Here is a 23,036-nt window from a genome sequence, read left to right as displayed (position 1 = left end):
TTTTGAAAGTCCAAATACACCACATCCACTGGTTCTCCCTTGTCCACTCTAGTAGTTACATCCTCAAAAAATTCTAGAAGATTTGTCAAGTATGATTTCCCTTTCATAAATCCATGCTGACTTGGACCGATCCTGTCACTGCTTTCCAAATGCGCTGCTTTTACGTCTTTAATAATTGATTCCAACATTTTCCCCACTACCGATGTCAGGCTAACTGGTCTATAATTCTGTTTTCTCTCTCCCTCCTTTTTTAAAATGTGGGGTTACATTAACTACCTTCCAATCCATAGGGACTGATCCAGAGTCGATAGAATGTTGGAAAATGACCACCAATGCGTCCACTATTTCTAGAGCCACTTCCTTAAGTACTCTGGGATGCAGACTATCAGGCCCTGGGGATTTATTGGCCTTCAATCCCATCAATTTCCCTAACACAATTTCCTGACAATAAGGATTTCCTTCAGTTCCTCCTTCTCGCTAGACCCTTGGTCCCCTAGTATTTCCGGAAGGTTATTTGTGTCTTCCTTAGTGAAGACAGAACCAAAGTATTTGTTCAATTGGTCTGCCATTTCTTTGTTCTGCATTATAAATTCACCTGATTCTGACTGCAAGCAAAGAACTAAATCATTATCATTAAATAAATCTTCTTTATATGGCACAGAATCCATGTGGATAATGTATCTAACGCCCTGATATTACCACCATTATGACATCTTAAAGCAACAATCTTAATTCATAATAAAAACAGAAAATGGTGGAAATCTCAGCAGGTCAGGCAACATCTGTGGAGAGAAAAACAGTTAACGTTTTGTGAGGAACAAGTAATTTGGCTATAATGTTTAACTACTTTATATATACTTGACTGGAAATAACTCACTGTGATCTGACTCAATATTGTAGCTCTAGATATAGAAAGTAATGCCATCTCATCCAGGCTTACGATTTTAGGTTTTTGCTTCACAGCAGGATCCATTTTTACAATTTCTTCATCAAGCGCCTTGGCACGCTGTGTGATCATTATTGCTGCTTTAGAGTGCTTCCTTTGAAATGTTTTATTTTCAGATAAAGTAGAATAAAATGATTGTAGATCATTCTAAATGAATTCAATTGTAAAAAAAAAAATTGTAATTGATTAAACAGATTCATTTAAACACTTTGCAAAATGCTGTCTTTATTTTCATTAGATTTTCTTAATTCCCTTCTTTATTCATCAAAATTTAAATAGGAGAATGGTTGAATGCGTTATTGACTCCATGAACTACAATGCAAATACTACTTGCTGTAGCATTGTTGGACATATCCAGCAAGGGAGCTATGGCTGCTACAATGTTGTACAAAGGGGGTAATATATCAGATGTAATATTCCAATAAATGCTCTCTTAAGTCTGATATAATAAGAAACTCCATACAATGGGAGGGAGTTGTTTTTTTTTTAAACTTCCCATCCACTCATTTGATAGAAATAATATTGATTACCATCCTGTTGAGAAAGGATTTGGGATTTAGAAACATAGAAACATAGAAAATAGGTGCAGGAGTAGGCCATTCGGCCCTTCGAGCCTGCACTGCCATTCAATAAGATCATGGCTAATCATTCCTTCAGTACCCCTTTCCTGCTTTCTCTCCATACCCCTTGATCCCCTTAACCGTAAGGGCCATATCTAACTCCCTCTTGAATATATCCAATGAACTGGCATCAACAACTCTCTGCGGCAGGGAATTCCACAGGCTAACAACTCTCTGAGTGAAGAAGTTTCTCCTCATCTCAGTCATAAATGGCCTACCCCTTATCCTAATACTGTGTCCCCTGGTTCTGGACTTCCCCAACAGTGGGAACATTCTTCCCTATCAGTCCCGTCAGAATCTTATATGTTTCTATGAGATCCCCTCTCATCCTTCTAAACTCCAGTGAATAAAGGACCAGTTGATTTAGTCTCTCCTCATATGACAGCCCAGCCATCCCTGGAATCAGTCTGGTGAACCTTCGCTGCACTCCCTCAATAGCAAGAACATCCTTCCTCAGACTAGGAGACCAAAACTGAACACAATATTCCAAGTGAGGCCTCACTAAGGCCCTGTACAACTGCAATAAGACCTCCCTGCTCCTATACTCAAATCCCCTAGCTATGAAGGCCAACATACCATTTGCCTTCTTCACCGCTTGCTGTATCTGCATGCCCACTTTCAGTGACTGATGAACCATGACACCCAGGTCTCGTTGCACCTCCCCTTTTCCTAATCTGCCGCCAGGTCGCGTATGAACTTTCCGTGCTTTTCTTGGGCAAAACCACGCGATTACCCCACAAAAAACAGTCCGCCTGTATGGACATTTCGTGTTTATGCCGCTGGAACAGCTTGATCTCTTCATGCATCTCCGCTGGGATGCTGGACCAGCTCCCATGGAGGACACAGTTTTTTTACAAGGTACAGTAAAGGATCCTGGCTGGTCCAGGTCCTGATCTGGCGGGCCGTAACGGATGACTTGGAGTCTTGCGTGCGCCAATGCAACACTTGCTCTCAACTGAGCAATGCACCCAGGGAGGCACCGCTAAGTTTGTGGTCATGGCCCTCCAAACCGTGGTCTTGGATCCACGTTGACTTCGCTGGCCCGTTTCTAGGCAAAATGTTCTTGGTTGTTGTGGATGCTTATTCAAAGTGGATTGAGTGTGTAATAATGTGTGTAAGCACGTCCACTGCCACCATCGAAAACCTACGAGCCAGGTTTGCCACGCACGGCCTGCCTGATGTCCTTGTCAGCGACAACGGGCCGTGCTTCACCAGCGCTGAATTCAAGAAATTCATGACCCGCAATGGGATCAAGCACGTCACATCTGCCCCGTTCAAGCCCGCATCCAACGGCCAGGCAGAACGGGCAGTCCAAACCATCAAGCAAAGTTTGAAACGCGTGTCGGAAGGCTCCCTGCCGACCCGCCTGTCCCGAGTCCTGCTCAGCTACCGCACCAGACCCCACTTGCTCACCGGGGTTCCCCCAGCCGAGCTGCTCATGAAAAGGGCGCTCAAAACAAGGCTTTCCCTCATCCACCCTGATCTCCATGATCACGTCGAGGGCAGGCGGCATCAACAAAGCATGTACCATGATCGCGCAAATTTGTTACGCGATATTGAAGTCAATGTCCCTGTATTTGTACTCAAATTTGGATATGGTCCCAAATGGCTTGCTGGCACTGTCATAGCCAAAGAAGGGAGTAGGGTGTTTCAGGTCAAACTCGCAAATGGACTAACTTGCAGAAAGCATTTGGACCAAACAAAACTGTGATTCACAAACAGCCACGAGCAACCTGAGAAGGACACCACCAACTTTGACCCTCCAACACACGCACAAGTGGCAACCGACATCACGGTTGACCACGAAGCTGAACTCATCATCCCCAGCAAGGCCAGCTGCGCAGCAGCCCAGCGAAGAACCAACCAACTCACCTGCATCTGCATTTGTACCGAGACGATTGACTAGGGAGTGAAAAGCCCCAGATCGTCTCACCCTGTAAATAAGTATACTATTGACTTTGGGAGGGAGTGATGTTATGTATGCAACCCTATGTAACCAGCATTCTACCACCACCAGAGGGCATATCTGAGCACTGTATATAAGCAGGCCTCCCATGCTGTACCAGTACTCTGGAGTTAAAATAAAGAGACAAAGGTCACACTTTCACACTTACTCATGTCTACAGTAATCAATAACATTACTTTATTAAGGACATAACACCTTTATTCCCTTATCGCTCAAAAATGTGTCTAAATCCGCCTTAAATATATTCAATGACCCAGCCTCCACAGCTCCTTCGGGCAGAGAATTCCACAGATTTACAACCCTCTGAGAGAAGAAATTCCTCCTCATCTCAGTTTTAAATGACGGCCCGTTATTCTGAGACTATGGGCTGGAACCTCCACTTTTTTTGCATGCTTAACGCCCACTTAACGCCCATTTTACCACTGAAATGACGTATAACGCCCAGTTAGCGCCCATTTTGGCACAAAATGGAAAATGATAGGCTTTTTTAGGAGACTTATCGGCGAGCGTTATTTTCCCAATGGGCTTAATGGCGAGAAAAAATATTTCCGCCCGGCCACTTTTTTGGGGCGGAATCTGCAGAATGGGCAAATTCAACGGCCATAATATCGGCCAGCGTTACTTTCCGAAATTCAATATTAACGCCCGCCCACTGTTTTTTGTTGTAAAGAACATATTTACCCAAACTAGCGGCCATGGAGATCGTCCATCATCAATTTCACCACCTCGCATAGAATATCGCTCGCTCAAAAAACCACCCACAAAAAGTGGAACTAACCGGGACAAACACCAGCAGTGTGGCTGGCATTTGTTAAATCCCACTCTTACGTGAGGAGCTGATATTGGAAAGATTTACCTGAAAGAGCACTGATGTGAGTGACAACGCTGATACACTGCTGTGTGTGTGCAGCTCAGACATCAATGGTGCCCATCACCTTGGTGCCAGTTAAAGTTTACGGTGATTGATGTTAAGTTGGATTTAACCCTTTCATGGTAAGGAATCAACAGTGTGTAACGGTCCAGCTATCTGAGGCAATGTGCAACAAAGTTATGTTCAATAACAAAAGTTTAATACCAACATTGGTCTGAAATCATAAGTATCACAGCCAATAACACCCAACCCCCGGCCACACCCCACTTTTTCCACCACTGACATAAATCACATGTTCAACTTGTCCAGCAACACAGAATACAAAGGCAAAGCAGGAGCGTGGCCCCAAACCCCCATACATTGCAACAAATTGCATACACCCAGATGGAGATAGAACACAGCCATCACCTGAGCACATACACCTCACTTTCCTTTCTGTTGTGTGTGCAATAACTGAATAGACTGAAAACTGTAAACTCCGAACAGGTACAAGCCTGGCTCTACTTTATTAGGGCCCAAAGTGATTACATTACAAGATGGCTGGCCTTTTATACCTGGGTCACACACACGTGTGCACAGCCCAATAACCTCCGACAGTGGTGCTAGTAAACCCCAGGCATACACAAATGACACTATCCCCCTTTAAGATATTAGTAACGGTCTTTTTACAAATTGAGATAGTCCGGGGCTTTCCGCTCCCGAGTTGAACGTCTCAGTTCAACTCCAGCCTTGGGCGAGCGTTCTGAGTCTGTTATGACTGGGGGCTGGGTAGCCGATCTGATGGGAGTGGCAATGACCACATCGGGGATTGAAAGTCCAGATTCATTGACCACATGAGGGATTGAAAGTCCAGATTCATTGACCATGACAGTGATTGAAAGACCAGATTCACTGATGACAGCGGAGTCCTCTGATGACTGAGGGTAGGTTGGTTGGTCACTGATTGTGTCTTCCTCAGACTGTTCCGGTTCATCTGTGTGCCGCAGTTTTATCTGATCGATATGTTTCCTGCATGTTTGCCCATTCTTGAGCTTAACAATAAACACTGTTACCCTCCTTGGTCGTAACAGTACCGGCGATCCATTTGGGACCTTGACCATAATTCAGTACATACACAGGATCATTGATAGAAATGTCGCATGACACAGTAGCGCGATCATGATACCCTTGCTGACTTTGACATCTGTATTCGACATGATTATTCAAGTCAGGGTGGACAAGAGAGAGCATGGTCTTGAGACCTCTCTTCATCAATAGTTCAACAGGGGAGACCCCGGTAAGCGTATGGGGTCTTGTCCTGTAACTAAGCAATATGTGTGACAAGCGAGTTTGCAGTAAACCTTGAATAACACATTCCATACTCTGCTTGATGGTTTGGACCGCACGCTCTGCTTCTCCATTGGATGCAGGTTTGATATCATTGAGTTTCATGAACTCTTGAAACTCCATACTGGTGAAGCAAGATCTGTTGTCGCTTACAAAGATGTCAGGCAGACCATGCGTAGAAAACATGACACGAAGGCTCTCAATGGTAGCTGTGGATGTGCTGAATGACCTGTGTACACTCTATCCACTTGGAAAAATAAGCATCCACCACAACTAAAAACATCTTTCCCAGGAAGGGACCTGCAAAGTCGATGTGGGTCCTGGGCCATGGTTTCGACGGCCAAGACCACAGACTCAGCGGTGATTCCGCTGGTGCTTTGCTGAGCTGCATGCAAGTGTTGCACTGATGCACACATGATTCCAACTCAGAGTCAATTCCTGGCCACCATACATGAAACCTGGCGATGGTTTTCATTATGACAATACCGGGATGCATGCTATGTAGATCATGCACAAATTTCTCTCTGCCTTTCTTAGGCATAACAACACGATTACCCCACAGTATACAATCTGATTGAATGGATAGTTCATCTTTGCAACAGATGTAAGGTTTGGTCTCCTCACACATTTGCTTGGGTATGGCAGACCAATCACCACTAAGGATACAACATTTCACAACTGATAATATCGGGTCCTGGCTGATCCAGGCTGTGACAGGAGTGACATCACTTTCAAAAGCATCCATGATTAACAGTAGGTCTGCCGGTTGTGGCGTTTCCACTTCCGGTGTGGGCAACGGCAGACGGCTCAATGCATCGGCACAATTCTCAGCACCAGGTCTATGGCGAATGACATAATCATAGGCAGATAATGTCAGCGTCCACCTCTGGATGTGGGACAATGCAGTGGTATTGATATTTTGTTTTCCGAAAACAATGAAATGAGTGGCTTGTGATCTGTTTCCAGTTCAAACCGAAGACCAAACAGGTACTGATGCATCTTTTTAACCCCATACATACAGGCTAGTGCTTCTTTACTCTACCATGCTGTAGGCTCTTTCTGCCTTTGACAAACTTTTTGAAGCATATGCAACAGGTTGTAATTTGCCCAACTCATTAGCTTGTTGGAGCACGCAACCAACTCAATATGACGAAGCATCACAGATCAATACTAGACGCTTACACGGATCATAATGTACCAGCAGCTTGTTAGAGCAAAGCAGATTAGTAGCTTTCTCAAAAGCTCGATCTTGAGACGCACCCCAAACCGAGTTGTCACCTTTTCTTAGCAGCATGTGCAGTGGCTCTAATAAGGTGCTCAATCTAGATAAGAAATTGCTGAAGTAGTTGAGTAGACCAAGGAACGAACGCAGTTCCATCACATTCTGAGGCTTAGCTGCATTTTTGATGGCCTTGGTTTTCGAGTCCGTAGGCCTGATACCTTCAGCAGTAATTTTCCTCTCCAGGAATTTGAATTCCAGTGCGATGAAGATGCACTTCGAGCGCTTCAGTCTGAGTCCCACTTTGTCTAGAAATGTAGAACCTCTTCCAGGTTGTTCAGATGTTCGGCAGAGTCATGACCTGTGACCAGTATGTCATCTTGGAACACGACGGTTCTGGGGATGGACTTCAGTAGACTCTCCATGTTCTTCTGAAATATGGCTGCAGCTGAGCGAATTCCAAAAGGGCACCTGTTGTAGATAAACAAACCTTTATGAGTGTTGATGCACGTAAGTTTCTTCGAAGAGTCGACCAGCTCCTGTGTCATGTCGGCCGACGTCAGATCCAGTTTTGTGAACGACTTCCCCCCCCGGCTAGCATTGCAAATAGGTCATCAGCCTTAGGTAACAGGTATTGATCCTGTTTCAAAACTTAGTTGATCGTAACCTTGTAGTCTCCACAAATCCTGACAGTGCCATCACTTTTCAACATGGGAACAAAGGGGCTGGCCAATTCGTTAAATTCGACCGGTGATATACCTTCACGCTAGAATCTGTCCAGTTCGATTTCGACCATCTCCCTCATTATGTACGGAACTGCCTGAGCTTTATGATGGACGGGTCTTGGGGAGGAGTTAAACTAATATGGCAGGGGGATGGGAACCTATACAGGGAGACAGAGGGAAATAGAAAGGAGGTAGAAGCAAAAGATAGAAAGGAGAATAGTAAAAGTGGAGGGCAGAGAAACCCAAGGCAAAAAGCAAAAAGGGTCACATTACAGCAAGATTCAAAAGGGGCAAAATGTGTTAAAAAGACAAGCCTGAAGGCTCTGTGCCTCAATGCGAGGAGTATTCGGAATAAGGTGGATGAATTAACTGCGGAGATAGCAGTGAACGGATACGATGTGATTGGCATCACGGAGACATGGCTCCAGGGTGGCCAAAGCTGGGAACTCAACATCCAAGGGTATTCAGCATTTAGGAAGGATAGACAGAAAGGAAAAGGAGGCGGGGTGGCGTTGCTGATTAAGAGGAAATCAATGCAATTGCAAGGAAGGACATTAGCCTGGATGATGTGGAATCGGTATGGGTGGAGCTGCGGAATTCCAAAGGGCAGAAAACGCTAGTGGGAGTTGTGTATAGATCACCAAATAGTAGTAGTGAGGTTGGGGACAGCATCAAACAAGAAATAAGGGATGTGTGCAATAAAGGTACAGCAGTAATCATGGGCTACTTTAATCTACATATAGATTGGGCTAGCCTAACTGGTAGCAATGCAGTGGAGGAGGATTTCCTGGAGTGTATTAGGGATGGTTTTCTCGACCAATATGTCGAGGAACCAACCAGGGAGCTGGCCATCCTAGACTGGGTGAAGTGTAATGAGAAGGGACTAATTAGCAATCTTGTTGTGTGAGGCCCTTTGGGGAAAAGTGACCATAATATGGTAGAATTCCTTATTAAGATGGAGAGTGACAAAGTTAATTCGGAAACTAGGGTCCTGAACTTAAGGAAAGGTAACTTCGACGGCATGAGGTGTGAATTGGCTAGAATAGACTGGCAGAGGATACTTAAAGGGTTGACGATGGATAAGCAATGGTAAACATTTAAAGGTCGTATGGATGAACTTCAGCAATTGTACATCCCTGTCTGGAGTAAAAATAAAACTGGGAAGGTGGCTCAACCATGGCTAACAAGGGAAATTAAGGATCGTGTTAAAACCAAGGAAGAGGCATATAAATTGGCTAGAAAAAGCAACAAACCTGAGGACTGGGAGAAATTTAGAGTTCAACAGAGGAGGACTAAGGGTTTAATTAAGAAAGGGAAAGTAGAGTACGAGAGGAAGCTTGCAGGGAACATAAAAACTGACTGCAAAAGCTTCTATAAATATGTGAAGAGAAAAAGATTAGTAAAGACAAACATAGGTCCCTTGCAGACGGATTCATGTGAATTTTTAATGGGGAACAAAGAAATGGCAGACCAATTGAACCAATACTTTGGTTCTGTCTTCACAAAGGAAGATACAAATTACCTTCCGAATGCAATAGGGGACAGTGGGTCTAGTGAGAATGAGGAACTGAAAGATATCCTTATTCGGCAGGAAATTGTGTTAGGGAAATTGATGCGATTAAAGGCCGATAAATCCCTGGGTCCTGATAGTCTGCATCCCAGAGTACTTAAGGAAGTGGCCCTAGAAATAGTGGATGCATTGGTGATCATTTTACAACAATCTATTGACTCTGGATCAGTTCCTATGGACTGGAGGGTAGCTAATGCAACGGCACTTTTTAAAAAAGGAGGGAGAGAGAAAGCGGGTAATTATAGACCGGTTAGCCTGACATCAGTAGTGGGGAAAATGTTGGAATCAATCATTAAGGATCAAATAGCAGCCCATTTGGAAAGCAGTTACAGGAACGGACCGAGTCAGCATAGGTGTATGAAAGGGAAATCATGCTTGACGAATCTTCTGGAATTTTTTGAGGATGTAACGAGTAGAGTGGACAAGGGAGAACCAGTGGATGTGGTGTATTTGGACTTTCAAAAAGCTTTTGACAAGGTCTCGCACAAGAGATTGGTGTACAAAATCAAAGCGCATGGTATTGGGGGTAATGTACTGACATGGATAGAGAACTGGTTGGCAGACAAGAAGCAGAGAGTCGGGATAAATGGGTCCTTTTCAGAATGGCAGGCAGTTACTAGTGGGGTGCCGCAGGGCTCAGTGCTGGGATCCCAGCTCTTTACAATATACATTAACGATTTGGATGAAGGAATAGAGTGTAATATCTCCAAGTTTGCGGATGACACGAAGCTGGGTGGCAGTGTGAGCTGTGAGGGGGACACTAAGAGGCTGCAGCTTGACTTGGACAGATTAGGTGAGTGGGCAAATACATGGCAGATGCAGTATAATGTGGATAAATGTGAGGTTATCCATTTTGGGGGCAAAAACACGAAGGCAGAATATTATCTGAATGGCGGCAGACTAGAAAAAGGGAAGGTGCAACGAGACCTTGGTGTCATGGTTCATCAATCACTTAAAGTGGGCACATAGGTACAGCAGGCGGTAAAGAAGGCAAATGGTATGTTGGCCTTCATAGCTAGGGGATTTGAATATAGGAGCAGGGAGGTCTTACTGCAGTTGTACAGGGCCTTAGTGAGGCCTCACCTGGAATATTGTGTTCAGTTTTGGCCTCCTAGTCTGAGGAAGGACGTTCTTGCTGTTCAGGGAGTGCAGCGAAGATTCACCAGACTGATTCCAGAGATGGCTGGGCTGTCATATGAGGAGAGACTGGATCAACTGGGCCTTTGTTCACTGGCGTTTAGAAGGACGACAGGGGATCTCAGAGAAACATATAAAATTCTGACGGGACTGGACAGGTTAGATGCGGGAAGAATGTTCTCGATGTTGGGGAAGTCCAGAACCAGGGGACATAGTCTTAGGATAAGGGGTAGGCCATTTAGGACTGAGATGAGGAGAAACTTCTTCACTCAGAGAGTTGTTAACCTGTGGAATTCCCTGCCGCAGAGAGCTGTTGATGCCAGTTCATTGGATATATTCAAGAGAGAGTTAGATATGGCCCTTACGGTTAAGGGGATCAAGAGGTATGGAGAGAAAGCAGGAAAGGGATACTGAAGGAATGATCAGCCATGATCTTATTGAATGGCAGTGCAGACTCGAAGGGCCGAATGGCCTACTCCTACAACTATTTTCTATGTTTCTATGTCTTGCAGAGGATGGTATGTTGCCTCCCTGGTGCAAGGGTCAAGGATGTCTCGGAGCGGGTGCAGGAGGGTGAACAGCAGGGAAGGTGAACAGCCAGTTGTCGTGGTGCACATTGGTACCAACGATATCGGGAAAAAAAGGGATGAGGTCCTACGAGACGAATTTAAGGAGCTAGGAGCTAAATTAAAAAGTTGGACCTCAAAAGTAGTAATCTCGGGATTGCTACCAGTGCCACGTGTTAGTCAGAGTAGGAATCGCAGGATAGCTCAGATGAATACGTGGCTTGAGCAGTGGTGCAGCAGGGAGGGATTCAAATTCCTGGGGCATTGGAACTGGTTCTGGGGGAGGTGGGACCAGTACAAACCGGATGGTCTGCACCTAGGCAGGACCGGAACCAATGTCCAACGGGGAGTGCTTGCTAGTGCTGTTGGGGAGGAGTTAAACTAATATGGCAGGGGGATGGGAACCAATGCAGGGAGACAGAGGGAAACAAAATGGAGACAGAAGCAAAAGACAGAAAGGAGATGAGTAAAAGTGGAGGGCAGAGAAACCCAAGGCAAAAAAACAAAAAGGGCCACTGTATAGCAAAATTCTAAAGGGTCAAAGTGTAATACAAAGGCAAGCCTGAAAGCTCGGTGCCTCAATGTGAGGAGTATTCGGAACCCAGGAGAGGGCTATGAGCGAGTTGGAGTGGGTGAGAGCTCAGATGAACAGGACCCCAAGAAAGAATGCAAAAGGCAGGAGGCAACAGAGCAGAGTAGCACTGGGGTAAGTGTAAACCACAAGGTGAGAGGAAGGGACAATATGTATGAATATAGAGGGGCTGCAGGAGGGGTCAAAACTAAAAATCATGGTTTAAGAACTAGTATTAAAACACTCTACCTAAATGCACGCAGCATTCGAAATAAAGTAAATGAGTTGACGGCACAAATCATTACAAATGGGTATGATTTGGTGGCCATTACAGAAACGTGGTTGAAGGGTGGCCAAGACTGGGAATTCAACATACAGGGGTATCTGACAATTCGGAAAGATAGACAAGAAGGGAAAGGAGGTGGGGTAGCTCTGTTAATAAAGGATGATATCAGGGCAGTTGTGAGAGACGATATTGGCTCTAATGAACAAAATGTTGAATCACTGTGGGTGGAGATTAGAGATAGTAAGGGGAAAAAGTCATTGGTGGGCGTAGTTTATAGGCCCCCAATTAATAACTTCACGGTGGGGCGGACAATAATCAAGGGAATAATGGAGGCATGTGAAAAAGGAATGGCAGTAATCATGGGGGATTTTAACCTACATATCGATTGGTCAAAGCAAATCGCACGGGGTAGCCTTGAGGAGGAATTCATAGAATGCATACGGGATTGTTTCTTAGAACAGTATGTTACAGAACCTACAAGGGAGCAAGCTATCTTAGATCTGGTCCTGTGTAATGAGACAGGAATAATAAACGATCTCCTATTAAAAGATTCTCTCGGAATGAGTGATCATAGTTTGGTTGAATTAGTAACACAGATTGAGGGTGAGGAAGTAGTGTCTCAAACGCGCGTACTATGCTTAAACAAAGGGGACTACAGTGGGATGAGGGCAGAGTTGGCTAAAGTAGACTGGAAACACAGACTAAACGATGGCACAATTGAGGAACAGTGGAGGACTTTTAAGGAGCTCTTTCACAGTGCTCAACAAAAATATATTCCAGTGAAAAAGAAGGGCGGTAAGAGAAGGGATAACCAGCCGTGGATAACCAAGGAAATAAAGGAGAGTATCAAATAAAAAACCAATGCGGAGAAGGTGGCCAAGGTTAGTGGGAAACTAGAAGATTGGGAAAATGTTAAACGACAGCAAAGAATGACTAAGAAAGCAATAAAGAAAGGAAAGCTAGATTACGAAGGTAAACTTGCGCGAAACATAAAAACAGATAATAAAAGCTTTTACCGATATATAAAACAGAAAAGAGTGACGAAAGTAAATGTTGGTCCCTTAGAGGATGAGAAGGGGGATTTAATAATGGGAAATGTGGAAATGGCTGAGACCTTAAACAATTATTTTTCTTCGGTCTTCACAGTGGAAGACACAAAAACCATGCCAAAAATTGCTGGTCACAGGAATGTGGGAAGGGAGGACCTTGAGACAATCACTATCACTAGGGGGGTAGTGCTGGACAGGCTAATGGGACTCAAGGTAGACAAGTCCCCTGGTCCTGATGAAATGCATCCCATGGTATTAAAAGAGATGGCGGAAGTTATAGCAGATGCATTCGTTATAATCTACCAAAATTCTCTGGACTTTGAGGTACCACCAGCGGATTGGAAAGCAGCTAATGTAACGCCTCTGTTTAAAAAAGGGGGCAGACAAAAGGCAGGTAATCATAGGCCGGTTAGTTTAACATTTGTAATGGGGAAAATGCTTGAAGCTATCATTAAGGAAGAAGTAGCGGGACATCTAAATAGGAATAGTGCAATCAAGCAGATGGATTCATGAAGGGGAAATCATGTTTAACTAATTTACTGGAATTCTTTGAGGATATAACGAGCGAGGTGGATAGAGGTGTACCGATGGATGTGGTGTATTTAGATTTCCAAAAGGCATTCAATAAGGTGCCACACAAAAGGTTACTGCAGAAGATAAAGGTACACGGAGTCAGAGGAAATTTATTAGCATGGATCGAGAATTGGCTGGCAAACAGAAAGCAAAGAGTCAGGATAAATGGATCCTTGTCAGATTGGAAATCGGTGGTTAGTGGTGTGCCACAGGGATCGGTGCTGGGACCACAACTGTTTACAATATACATAGATGACCTGGAAGAGGGGACAGAGTGTAGTGTAACAAAATTTGCAGATGACACAAAGATTAGTGGGAAAGCGGGTTGTGTAGAGGACACAGAGAGGCTGCAAAGAGATTCAGATAGGTTAAGCAAATGGGCTAAGGTTTGGCAGATGGAATACAATGTTGGAAAGTGTGAGGTCATCCACCTTGGAAAAAAAAACAGTAAAAGGGAATATTATTTGAATGGGGAGAAATTACAACATGCTGCGGTGCAGAGGGACCTGGGGGTCCTTGTGCATGAATCCCAAAAAGTTAGTTTGCAGGTGCAGCAGGTAATCAGGAAGGCGAATGGAATGTTGGCCTTCATTGCGAGAGGGATGGAGTACAAAAGCAGGGAGGTCCTGCTGCAACTGTATTGGTGAGGCCGCACCTGGAGTACTGCGTGCAGTTTTGGTCACCTTACTTAAGGAAGGATGTACTAGCTTTGGAGGGGGTACATAGACGATTCACCAGGCTGATTCCGGAGATGAGGGGGTTATCTTATGATGATAGATTGAGTAGACTGGGTCTTTACTCGTTGGAGTTCATAAGGATGAGGGGTGATCTTATAGAAACATTTAAAATAATGAAAGGGATAGACAAGATAGAGGCAGAGAGGTTGTTTCCACTGGTCAGGGAGACCAGAACTAGGGGGCACAGCCTCAAAATACGGGGGAGCCAATTTAAAACCGAGTTGAGAAGGAATTTCTTCTCCCAGAGGGTTGTGAATCTGTGGAATTCTCTGCCCAAGGAAGCAGTTGAGGCTAGCTCATTGAATGTATTCAAATCACAGATCGATAGATTTTTAACCAATAAGGGAATTAAGGGTTACGGGGAGCGGGTGGGTAAGTGGAGCTGAGTCCATGGCCAGATCAGACATGATCTTGTGGCATGGCGGAGCAGACTCGAGGGGCTAGATGGCCTACTCCTGTTCCTAATTCTTATGTTCTTATAAAACGGGAAAGAGTGACTAAAGTAAATGTTGGTCCCTTAGAGGATGAGAAGGGGGATTTAATAATGGGAAATGTGGAAATGGCTGAGACCTTAAACAATTATTTTGCTTCCGTCTTCACAGTGGAAGACACAAAAACCATGCCAAAAATTGCTAGTCACGGGAATGTGGGAAGGGAGGACCTTGAGATAATCACTATCACTAGGTGGGTAGTGCTGGACAGGCTAATGGGACTCAAGGTAGACAAGTCCCCTGGTCCTGATGAAATGAATCCCAGGGTATTAAAAGAGATGGCGGAAGTTATAGCAGATGCATTCGTTATAATCTACCAAAATTTTCTGGACTCTGGGGAGGTACCAGTGGATTGGAAAGCAGCTAATGTAACGATTCTGTTTAAAAAGGGGGGCAGACAAAAGGCAGGTAACCATAGGCCGGTTAGTTTAACATTTGTAGTGGGGAAAATGCTTGAAGCTATCATTAAGGAAGAAATAGGAATAGTGCAATCAAGCAGACGCAACATGGATTCATGAAGGGGAAATCATGTTTAACTAATTTACTGGAATTCTTTGAGGATATAACGAGCATGGTGGATAGAGGTGTACCGATGGATGTGGTGTATTTAGATTTCCAAAAGGCATTCGATAAGGTGCCACACAAAAGGTTACTGCAGAAGATAAAGGTACGCGGAGTCAGAGGAAATGTATTAGCATGGATAGAGAATTGGCTGGCAAACAGAAAGCAGAGAGTCGGCATAAATGGGTCCTTTTCGGGTTGGAAATCGGTGGTTAGTGTTGTGCCACAGGGATCGGTGCTGGGACCACAACTGTTTACAATATACATAGATGACCTGGAAGAGGGGACAGAGTGTGGTGTAACAAAATTTGCAGATGACACAAAGATTAGTGGGAAAGCGGGTTGTGTACAGGACACAGACAGGCTGCAAAGAGTTTTAGATAGGTTAAGCGAATGGGCTAAGGTTTGGCAGATGGAATACAATGTCAGAAAAAGTGAGGTCATCCACCTTGGAAAAAAAAACAGTAAAAGGGAATATTATTTGAATGGGGAGAAATTACAACATGCTGCGGTGCAGAGGGACCTGGGGGTCCTTGTACATGAATCCCAAAAAGTTAGTTTGCAGATGCAGCAGGTAATCAGGAAGGCAAATGGAATGCTGGCCTTCATTGCGAGAGGGATGGAGTACAAAAGCAGGGAGGTCCTGCTGCAACTGTATAGGGTATTGGTGAGGCCGCACCTGGAGTACTGTGTGTAGTTTTGGTCACCTTACTTAAGGAAGGATATACTAGCTTTGGAGGGGGTACAGAGACGATTCTCTAGGCTGATACTGGAGATGAGGGGGTTACCTTATGATGATAGATTGAGTAGACTGGGTCTTTACTCGTTGGAGTTCAGAAGGATGAGGGGTGATCTTATAGAAACATTTAAAATAATGAAAGGGATAGACAAGATAGAGGCGGAGAGGTTGTTTCCACTGGTCGGGGAGACTAGAACTAGGGGGCACAGCCTCAAAATATGGGGGAGCCAATTTAAAACCGAGTTGAGAAGGAATTTCTTCTCCCAGAGGGTTGTGAACCTGTGGAATTCTCTGCCCAAGGAAGCAGTTGAGGCTAGCTCATTGAATGTATTCAAATCACAGATAGATAGATTTTTAACCAATAAGGTTATGGGGAGCGGGCGGGTAAGTGGAGCTGAGACCACGGCCAGATCAGTTATGATCTTGTTGAATGGCGGAGCAGGCTCGAGGGGCTAGATGGCCTACTCCTGTTCCTAATTCTAATGTTCTTTTGTTGCATCCGAGTCCACTATACCTAGGCTCTGTTGAAATTGCCGATGCCTGGTTCAAACAGTGAGGGGAACTTACTCAGCACTTGAGCAGATGAAGTATCCGACGACAATGACAACGCTTTGATCTTATTCCAGTTCCATTTGATTTTTTCTAACCAGTTCCTGCCGAACAGTGTTAGATCATTGCCTGGAACAATCCATAACGATAAATCCTGAACCACACCATCATACGACACCTTGATTACTGCACTGCCAATCACCGTTATGAGTTCTTTAGTGTACCTTGGCAATGACTGGACTCAGCTTAGGCCTCACAGCATTAGTATACCACATTCTGTCGAATGTCCTCTGGCTCATTATTGATTGACTCGCACCCATATCCAATTCCATCGATACCGGCACACCGTAAGTTTTACATTAATCATTATTGGTTGGCTCTGTTAGGAACGAATACAGTCCATACACTTCCTCCTCTGGTATATTGGATTGCATATCCGGATCCGCGTTAGATTGGTCATCATCCTCCACGTGGTGTGTCGCAGCACGCTTGCTCAGTTGCGCTGGAGATGCCCCACTCTTGAACAGCCTTAACAAATATACTGTTTAAACCGACACTGATGATGCCGATGATTTCTTCCACAACGCCAACACGGTGATATCAGATTCGTTCCCGTTGGCGGACTTTGAGCAGCCACAAGTTTCGTGTACGCAGTCGGGTAGGCCCTGTCATATACAGATACTATCTTGTTTACAGTACTTGCCGAGTTCCGATTTTTCAATGATATCTGCTTTTTGTCCGTCGTCATGCATGATTGGGCAATCATGATGGCCTTGCTCAAATCCAGAATGTCCACCGCCAGTAGCTTACGCAGGATCATCTCGTGGTTGATGCTGATTACGAAGAAGTCCCGCAGTATGTCTGCCAACACAGTTTTGAACTTACACAATCCAGCTAGACGTCTTAGGTCGGCAACGATTCCGATAAATCCTTGCCCTCAGAAACAATGTGCGTATAGAATCAATATCTTGAGATGATGTTGCCTTCATCTGGTTTGAGATGGTCACGTACCACTGCACACAATGTTTCATAGTCCTTGTCCGTTGGACTTAAGGGCGAGAGGAGATTCTTTGAGTCCATGGATTGTCGGACCGCAAACCATGAGGAGGACCGCCCGGCGCCGAACTGCGTCTGTCTCTTTCTCTATTTTGTTGGCCACGAAGTACTGGTTCAAGCGGGCTACAAAGTCTGCCCAATCTTCTCCCTCCACAAATCGCTCCAGAATTCCAATTATGCTAATTTTTGCATGTGAAGGTTCTTGTTACCTTGTCGCCAAATGTGGTGTATGCAATAACTCAATAGACTGAATACTGTAAACTCCGAACAGGAACAGGCTCTATTTTATTAGGGCCCCAAATGATTACATTAAAAGCTGGCTGGCCTTTTATACCTGGGCCGCACACATGTGCGCACAGCCCAATGACCTCCGACAGTGGCGCCATCTAGTGGCTAGTAAACTCCAGGCATACATACATGACACTTCCCCCCTCTTCTTCTTCTCCCCACCTCTACCCCCTTCTCCCTCCTCACTCCACGGCACCTGGCCGAGGAGCTCCTCAGGCGGTGCCTCATTGCGGCGGGGGGAATGAAGGTATATGTGTTGGTTGGACAGTACGGGAGCGGGGGGTGCCAAGGGGGCAACATTCTCTGATGCAGAAGCAGGATCTTGGTCCTTGCTCTCATCTGTTGTTCGCAGTGGTGATGCGGAACCTAGGGGTGGAATGCCGTGCTTGGGGACCACCTGCCCTGCCATCTTCACTTGATCAATTTCGTGTCTGTTATATATGTGGACTTGTGTTTAATCTGTACAGCCACCAGAGGGCTCATTCCCCGGAGTCACAAGGGTCTTTAAGAAGACTTCACAGGTTGGCGAGACACTCTGGAGACCTGCAATAAAAGACTACGGTCACACTGTACTTTGAGCTCAGTGTTCAGTCTGACTCTTTCTCCATAGACAACAACTGGCGACCTGATACAGATAGCGAACCCAAAGATGCAGAGAACAGTGGGCATCCTGGAGAAATTTTTGGAGGGAGATATTTGGGAAACTTTTGTGGAGCGACTCGACCAATACTTTGTGGCCAATGAGCTAGATGGGGAAGAGAGCGCTGCCAAACATAGAGTGATCCTCCTCACTGTCTGTGGGGCACCAACGTATGGCCTCATGAAGAATCTGCTCACTCCAGCGAAACCCACGGAGAAATCGTACGACGATTTTGCACACTGGTCCGAGAGCATTTGAACCCAAAGGAAAGCGTTCTGATGGCGAGGTACCGGTTCTACACCTACAAAAGGTCTGAAGGCCAGGAAGTGGCGAGTTATGTCGCCGAGCTAAGAAGCCTTGTAGGACATTGCGAATTTGAAGGACATTTGGAGCACATGCTCAGAGACTTTTTCATACTTGGCATTGGCCACGAAACCATACTTCGCAAGCTTTTGATTGCAGAGACCCCAACCTTGAGTAAGGCCATAGCGATAGCCCAGGCGTTCATTGCCACCAGTGACAATACGAAGCAAATCTCACAGCACACAAGTGCTGCTACAAGTACTGTGAACAAAGTGATGTTGTTTTCAAATCGTAACGTACAGGGCAGGTCACACATATCTGCAGCTATACGTCTGCAGATGTCTCAGAGTCCACCATCAAGGGTGATGAATGCAAGGCCAATAACACCTTGTTGGCGCTGCGGGGGTGATCATCGTTTCCATTCATGCCGATTCAAAGGATAAGTTTGCAAGGGCTGTGGAACAATGGGATGCCGCCACAGAGTGTGCAGACGAGCTGCTAAGCCTGTTAAACCTGCAAACCACCATGTTGCAGAGGAGGGCAGATCCACAGAGGATCACTATGAACCAGAGCCTCAGATAGAAGAGGCAGAGGTACATGGGGTGCACACATTCACCACGAATTGTCCCCTGATAATGCTGAATGTTGAACTAAATTGACTCCCGGTGTCAATGGAGCTGGATACGAGCGTAAGCCAGTCCATCATGGGCAAAAAGACTTTCGAAAGGTTGTAGTGCAACAAGGCCTCAAGGCCAGTCTTAACTCCAGTTCGCACGAGACTAAGAACTTACACAAAACAACTTACACTGAAGAAGTAATCGGCAGTGCTACCCTAAAGGTCACCTACGATGGATGGTACCAGGTGATAGTCTCACGCTGCTCGGCAGGAGCTGAATGGGAAAGATATGCTGGAACTGGGACGACGTCCGAGCGCTATCGCCCGCTGACAACACTTCATGTGCCCAGGTCTTAAACAAATTTCCTTCGCTGTTCGAACCAAGCATTGGAAAATTCCAAGGAGCAAAAGTGCAGATCCACCTAATTCCGGGGGCGCGACCCATCCATCACAAGGCGAGAGCAGTACTGTACACGATGAGAGAAAGGGTACAGATCGAGCTAGACCGTCTGCAACGAGAGGGCATCATTTCACCGATTGAGTTCAGCGAGTGGGCCAGTCCTATTGTCCCAGTCCTCAAGGGAGATGGCACCGTCAGAATCTGTGGCGATTACAAAGTAACCATCAATCGTTTCTCCCTGCAGGACCGATACCCACTACCAAAAGCCGACGACCTCTTTGCAACGCTGGCGGGAAGGAAAGATGTTCACGAAGCTGGATCTGACTGCAGCCGACATGACGCAGGAACTGGAGGAATCATCGAAGGCCCTCACCTGTATCAATGTGCACAAAGGTCTTTTTGTTTCTAACAGATGCCCATTTGGAATCCGATCAGCGGCGGCGATATTCCAGAGAAATATGGAAAGTTTACTGGTCAGTCCCGCACACCGTGGTCTTCCAGGACGACATCTTGGTCACAGGTTGGAACACAGTCGAGCACCTGCAGAATCTGGAGGAAGTTCTTGGTCAACTCAACCGCGTGGGGCTCAGGTTGAAATGCGTTTTCCTTGCGCCCAAAGTGGAGTTCTTGGGAAGGAGGATTGCGGTGGACAGCATCAGACCCACCAACGTGAACACGGAGACAATCGAGAATGCACCGAGGCCACAGAGTGTGACGGAGCTGCGGTCGTTTCTGGGACTCTTGTACTACTTTGGTAACTTCTTACCGGGTCTTAGCACCCTGCTAGAACCACTACATGTCATACTACGAAAAGGGGGCGAATGGGTTTGGGGCAAAAGCCAAGAAAATGCCTTTGTAAAAGCGAAAAAATTATTATGCTCAAACAAATTGCTTGTGTTGTATGATCCATGTAAGCGTTTGGTACTAGCATGTGATGCGTCGTCATATGGTATCGGTGTGTATTGCAACAAGCTAATGATTTCGGGAAACTGCAACCGGTTGCTTATGCATCCAGGAGTCTGTCTAAGGCCGAGAAAGCCTACAGCATGATTGAAAAAGAAGCGTTCGCGTGTGACTATGGGGTAAAGGAAATGCATCAATATCTGTTTGGACTAAAATTCGAATTGGAAACTGACCATAAGCCACTTATATCCCTGTTTTCCGAGAGTAAAGGGATAAATACCAACGCATCGGCCTGCATCCAGAGATGGGCGCTCACGTTGTCCGCATACAACTATGCCATCCGCCACAGGCCAGACACAGAAAACTGCGCCGATGCTCTCAGTAGGCTGCCATTGCCCACCACGGGGGTGGAAATGGCACAGCCCGCAGATCTAGCCATGATTATGGAAGCATTTGAAAGTGAGCAATCACCCGTCATTGCCCAGCAGATCAAAACGTGGACAAGCCAGCACCCCTTATTATTTCTAGTCAAAAGCTGTGTGCTTCACGGGAGCTGGTCCAGTGTCCCAGTGGAAATGCAGGAAGAGATAAAGCCGTTCCAGCGGCACAAAGGTGACATGTCTATACAGGCAAACTGCCTTTTGTGGGGCAATCGAGTAGTGGTCCCCAAGAAGGGCAGAGACACCTTCATCAATGACCTCCACAGTACCCACCCAGGCATCGTAATGATGAAAGCGATAGCCAGATCTCACGTGTGGTGGCCCGGTATCGATGCGGACTTAGAGTCCTGCATTCACAGATGTAATACATGCTCGCAGTTAAGCAATATACCCAGGGAGGCGCCGCTAAGTTTATGGTCTTGGCCCACCAAATCGTGGTCTAGGGTACGTCGACTATGCAGGCCCGTTCTTGAGTAAAATGTTCCTTGTGGTAGTAGACGCGTATTCCAAGTGGATTGAATGTGAGATAATGTCAGCTAGCATGTCCGCTGCCACCACTGAAAGCCTGCGGGCCATGTTTGCCAAACACGGCTTATCTGATGTCCTGGTGAGCGACAACAGGCCATGTTTTACCAGTGCTGAGTTCAAAGAATTCATGACCCGTCACGGGATCAAACATGTCACATCTGCCCCATTTAAACCAGCATCCAATGGTCAGGCAGAGAAAGCAGTGCAAACCATCAAGCAAGGCTTGAAGAGGGTAACTGAAGGCTCACTGCAGACTTGCTTATCCCGAGTCCTGCTTAGCTACCGCACGAGACCCCACTCACCCACTGGGATCCCACCTGCTGAACTGCTCATGAAATGAGCACTTAAGATAAGGCTCTCGTTAGTTCACCCTGATCTACATGAACAGGTAGAGAGCAAGCGGCTTCAACAAAGTGCATACCATGATAGCGCAAATGTGTCACGTGAGATTGAAGTCAATGATCCTGTATTTGTATTAAATTATGGACACGGTCCCAAGTGGCTTCCCGGCACTGTCGTGGCCAAAGAGGAGAGCAGGGTGTTTCGGGTCAAACTTTCAAATGGACTCATTCACCGGAAACACTTGGACTAAATCAAACTCAGATTCACGAACTACCCTGAGCAACCCACCTTGGACCCTACCTTTTTTGATCCCCCAACACACACACCAGTGGCAACCGACACCACGGTTGACCATGAAGCAGAACCCATCATCCACAGCAGTTCTGCTAGGCCCAACACACAGGCAGCCCAGCAAGGCCAGCTGCACAGCAGCCCAGCGAGGGCCCAACAAATGATTCAACAACACCAGCTTTCACACCGAGACGATCAACCAGGGCAAGAAGGGCCCCAGATCGACTCACATTGTAAATAGTTACACTATTGACTTTGGGGGGAATGTTGTTATATATGTGTACTTGTATTTACTCTGTACAGCCACCAGAGGGCTCATTCCCCAGAGTCCCAATGGATCCCATAATCCCTCGGGAGCACAGGTATTTAAGGAGGCTTCACAGGTTGGGGAAGCACTCTGGAGACCTGCAAAAGGTCACACTTTACTTTGAGCTCACAGTGTTCAGTCTGACTCTTTCTCCAGACACAACATGGTGTCACTGTTCCTTTATTCCATGCACTTCAACTTTGCTGGCAAACCAACTATGTGGCACTTTATCAAACGCCTTTTGGAAGTCCATGTACACCACAGTAACCGCACTGCCTTCATCAACTCTCTCTGTTACCTCATCAAAAGACTCAATCAAGTTAGTTAAATATGATTTGCCTTTAACAAATCCGTGCTGGCTTTCCTTAATTAATCTAAGGAATTGTCCAAATGACTTGTCAATTTTGTTGTGGAATATAG

General features: G+C 45.8%; 1 protein-coding gene across 5 annotated transcripts in view; it reads right to left on the bottom strand.

The window, feature by feature from the left end:
• The window catches only part of lrrc9 (leucine rich repeat containing 9), a 302,164-nt gene that overhangs the window by 123,660 nt on the left and 155,468 nt on the right, over window positions 1–23,036 (bottom strand). For all 5 annotated transcript variants that reach the window (XM_070877538.1, XM_070877541.1, XM_070877539.1 and 2 more), the window contains one exon: window positions 878–1,093. In XM_070877538.1, the coding sequence (XP_070733639.1) occupies window positions 878–1,093 (216 nt within the window). The remainder of the gene's footprint in view (window positions 1–877; window positions 1,094–23,036) is intronic.

The sequence above is a fragment of the Pristiophorus japonicus genome, chromosome 4 (genome assembly GCF_044704955.1).
Source record: "Pristiophorus japonicus isolate sPriJap1 chromosome 4, sPriJap1.hap1, whole genome shotgun sequence".
Taxonomy (NCBI): domain Eukaryota; kingdom Metazoa; phylum Chordata; class Chondrichthyes; family Pristiophoridae; genus Pristiophorus; species Pristiophorus japonicus.
Note: the sequence above shows the minus strand (reverse complement) of the source record. Positions and strands in the feature narration are given on the sequence as shown.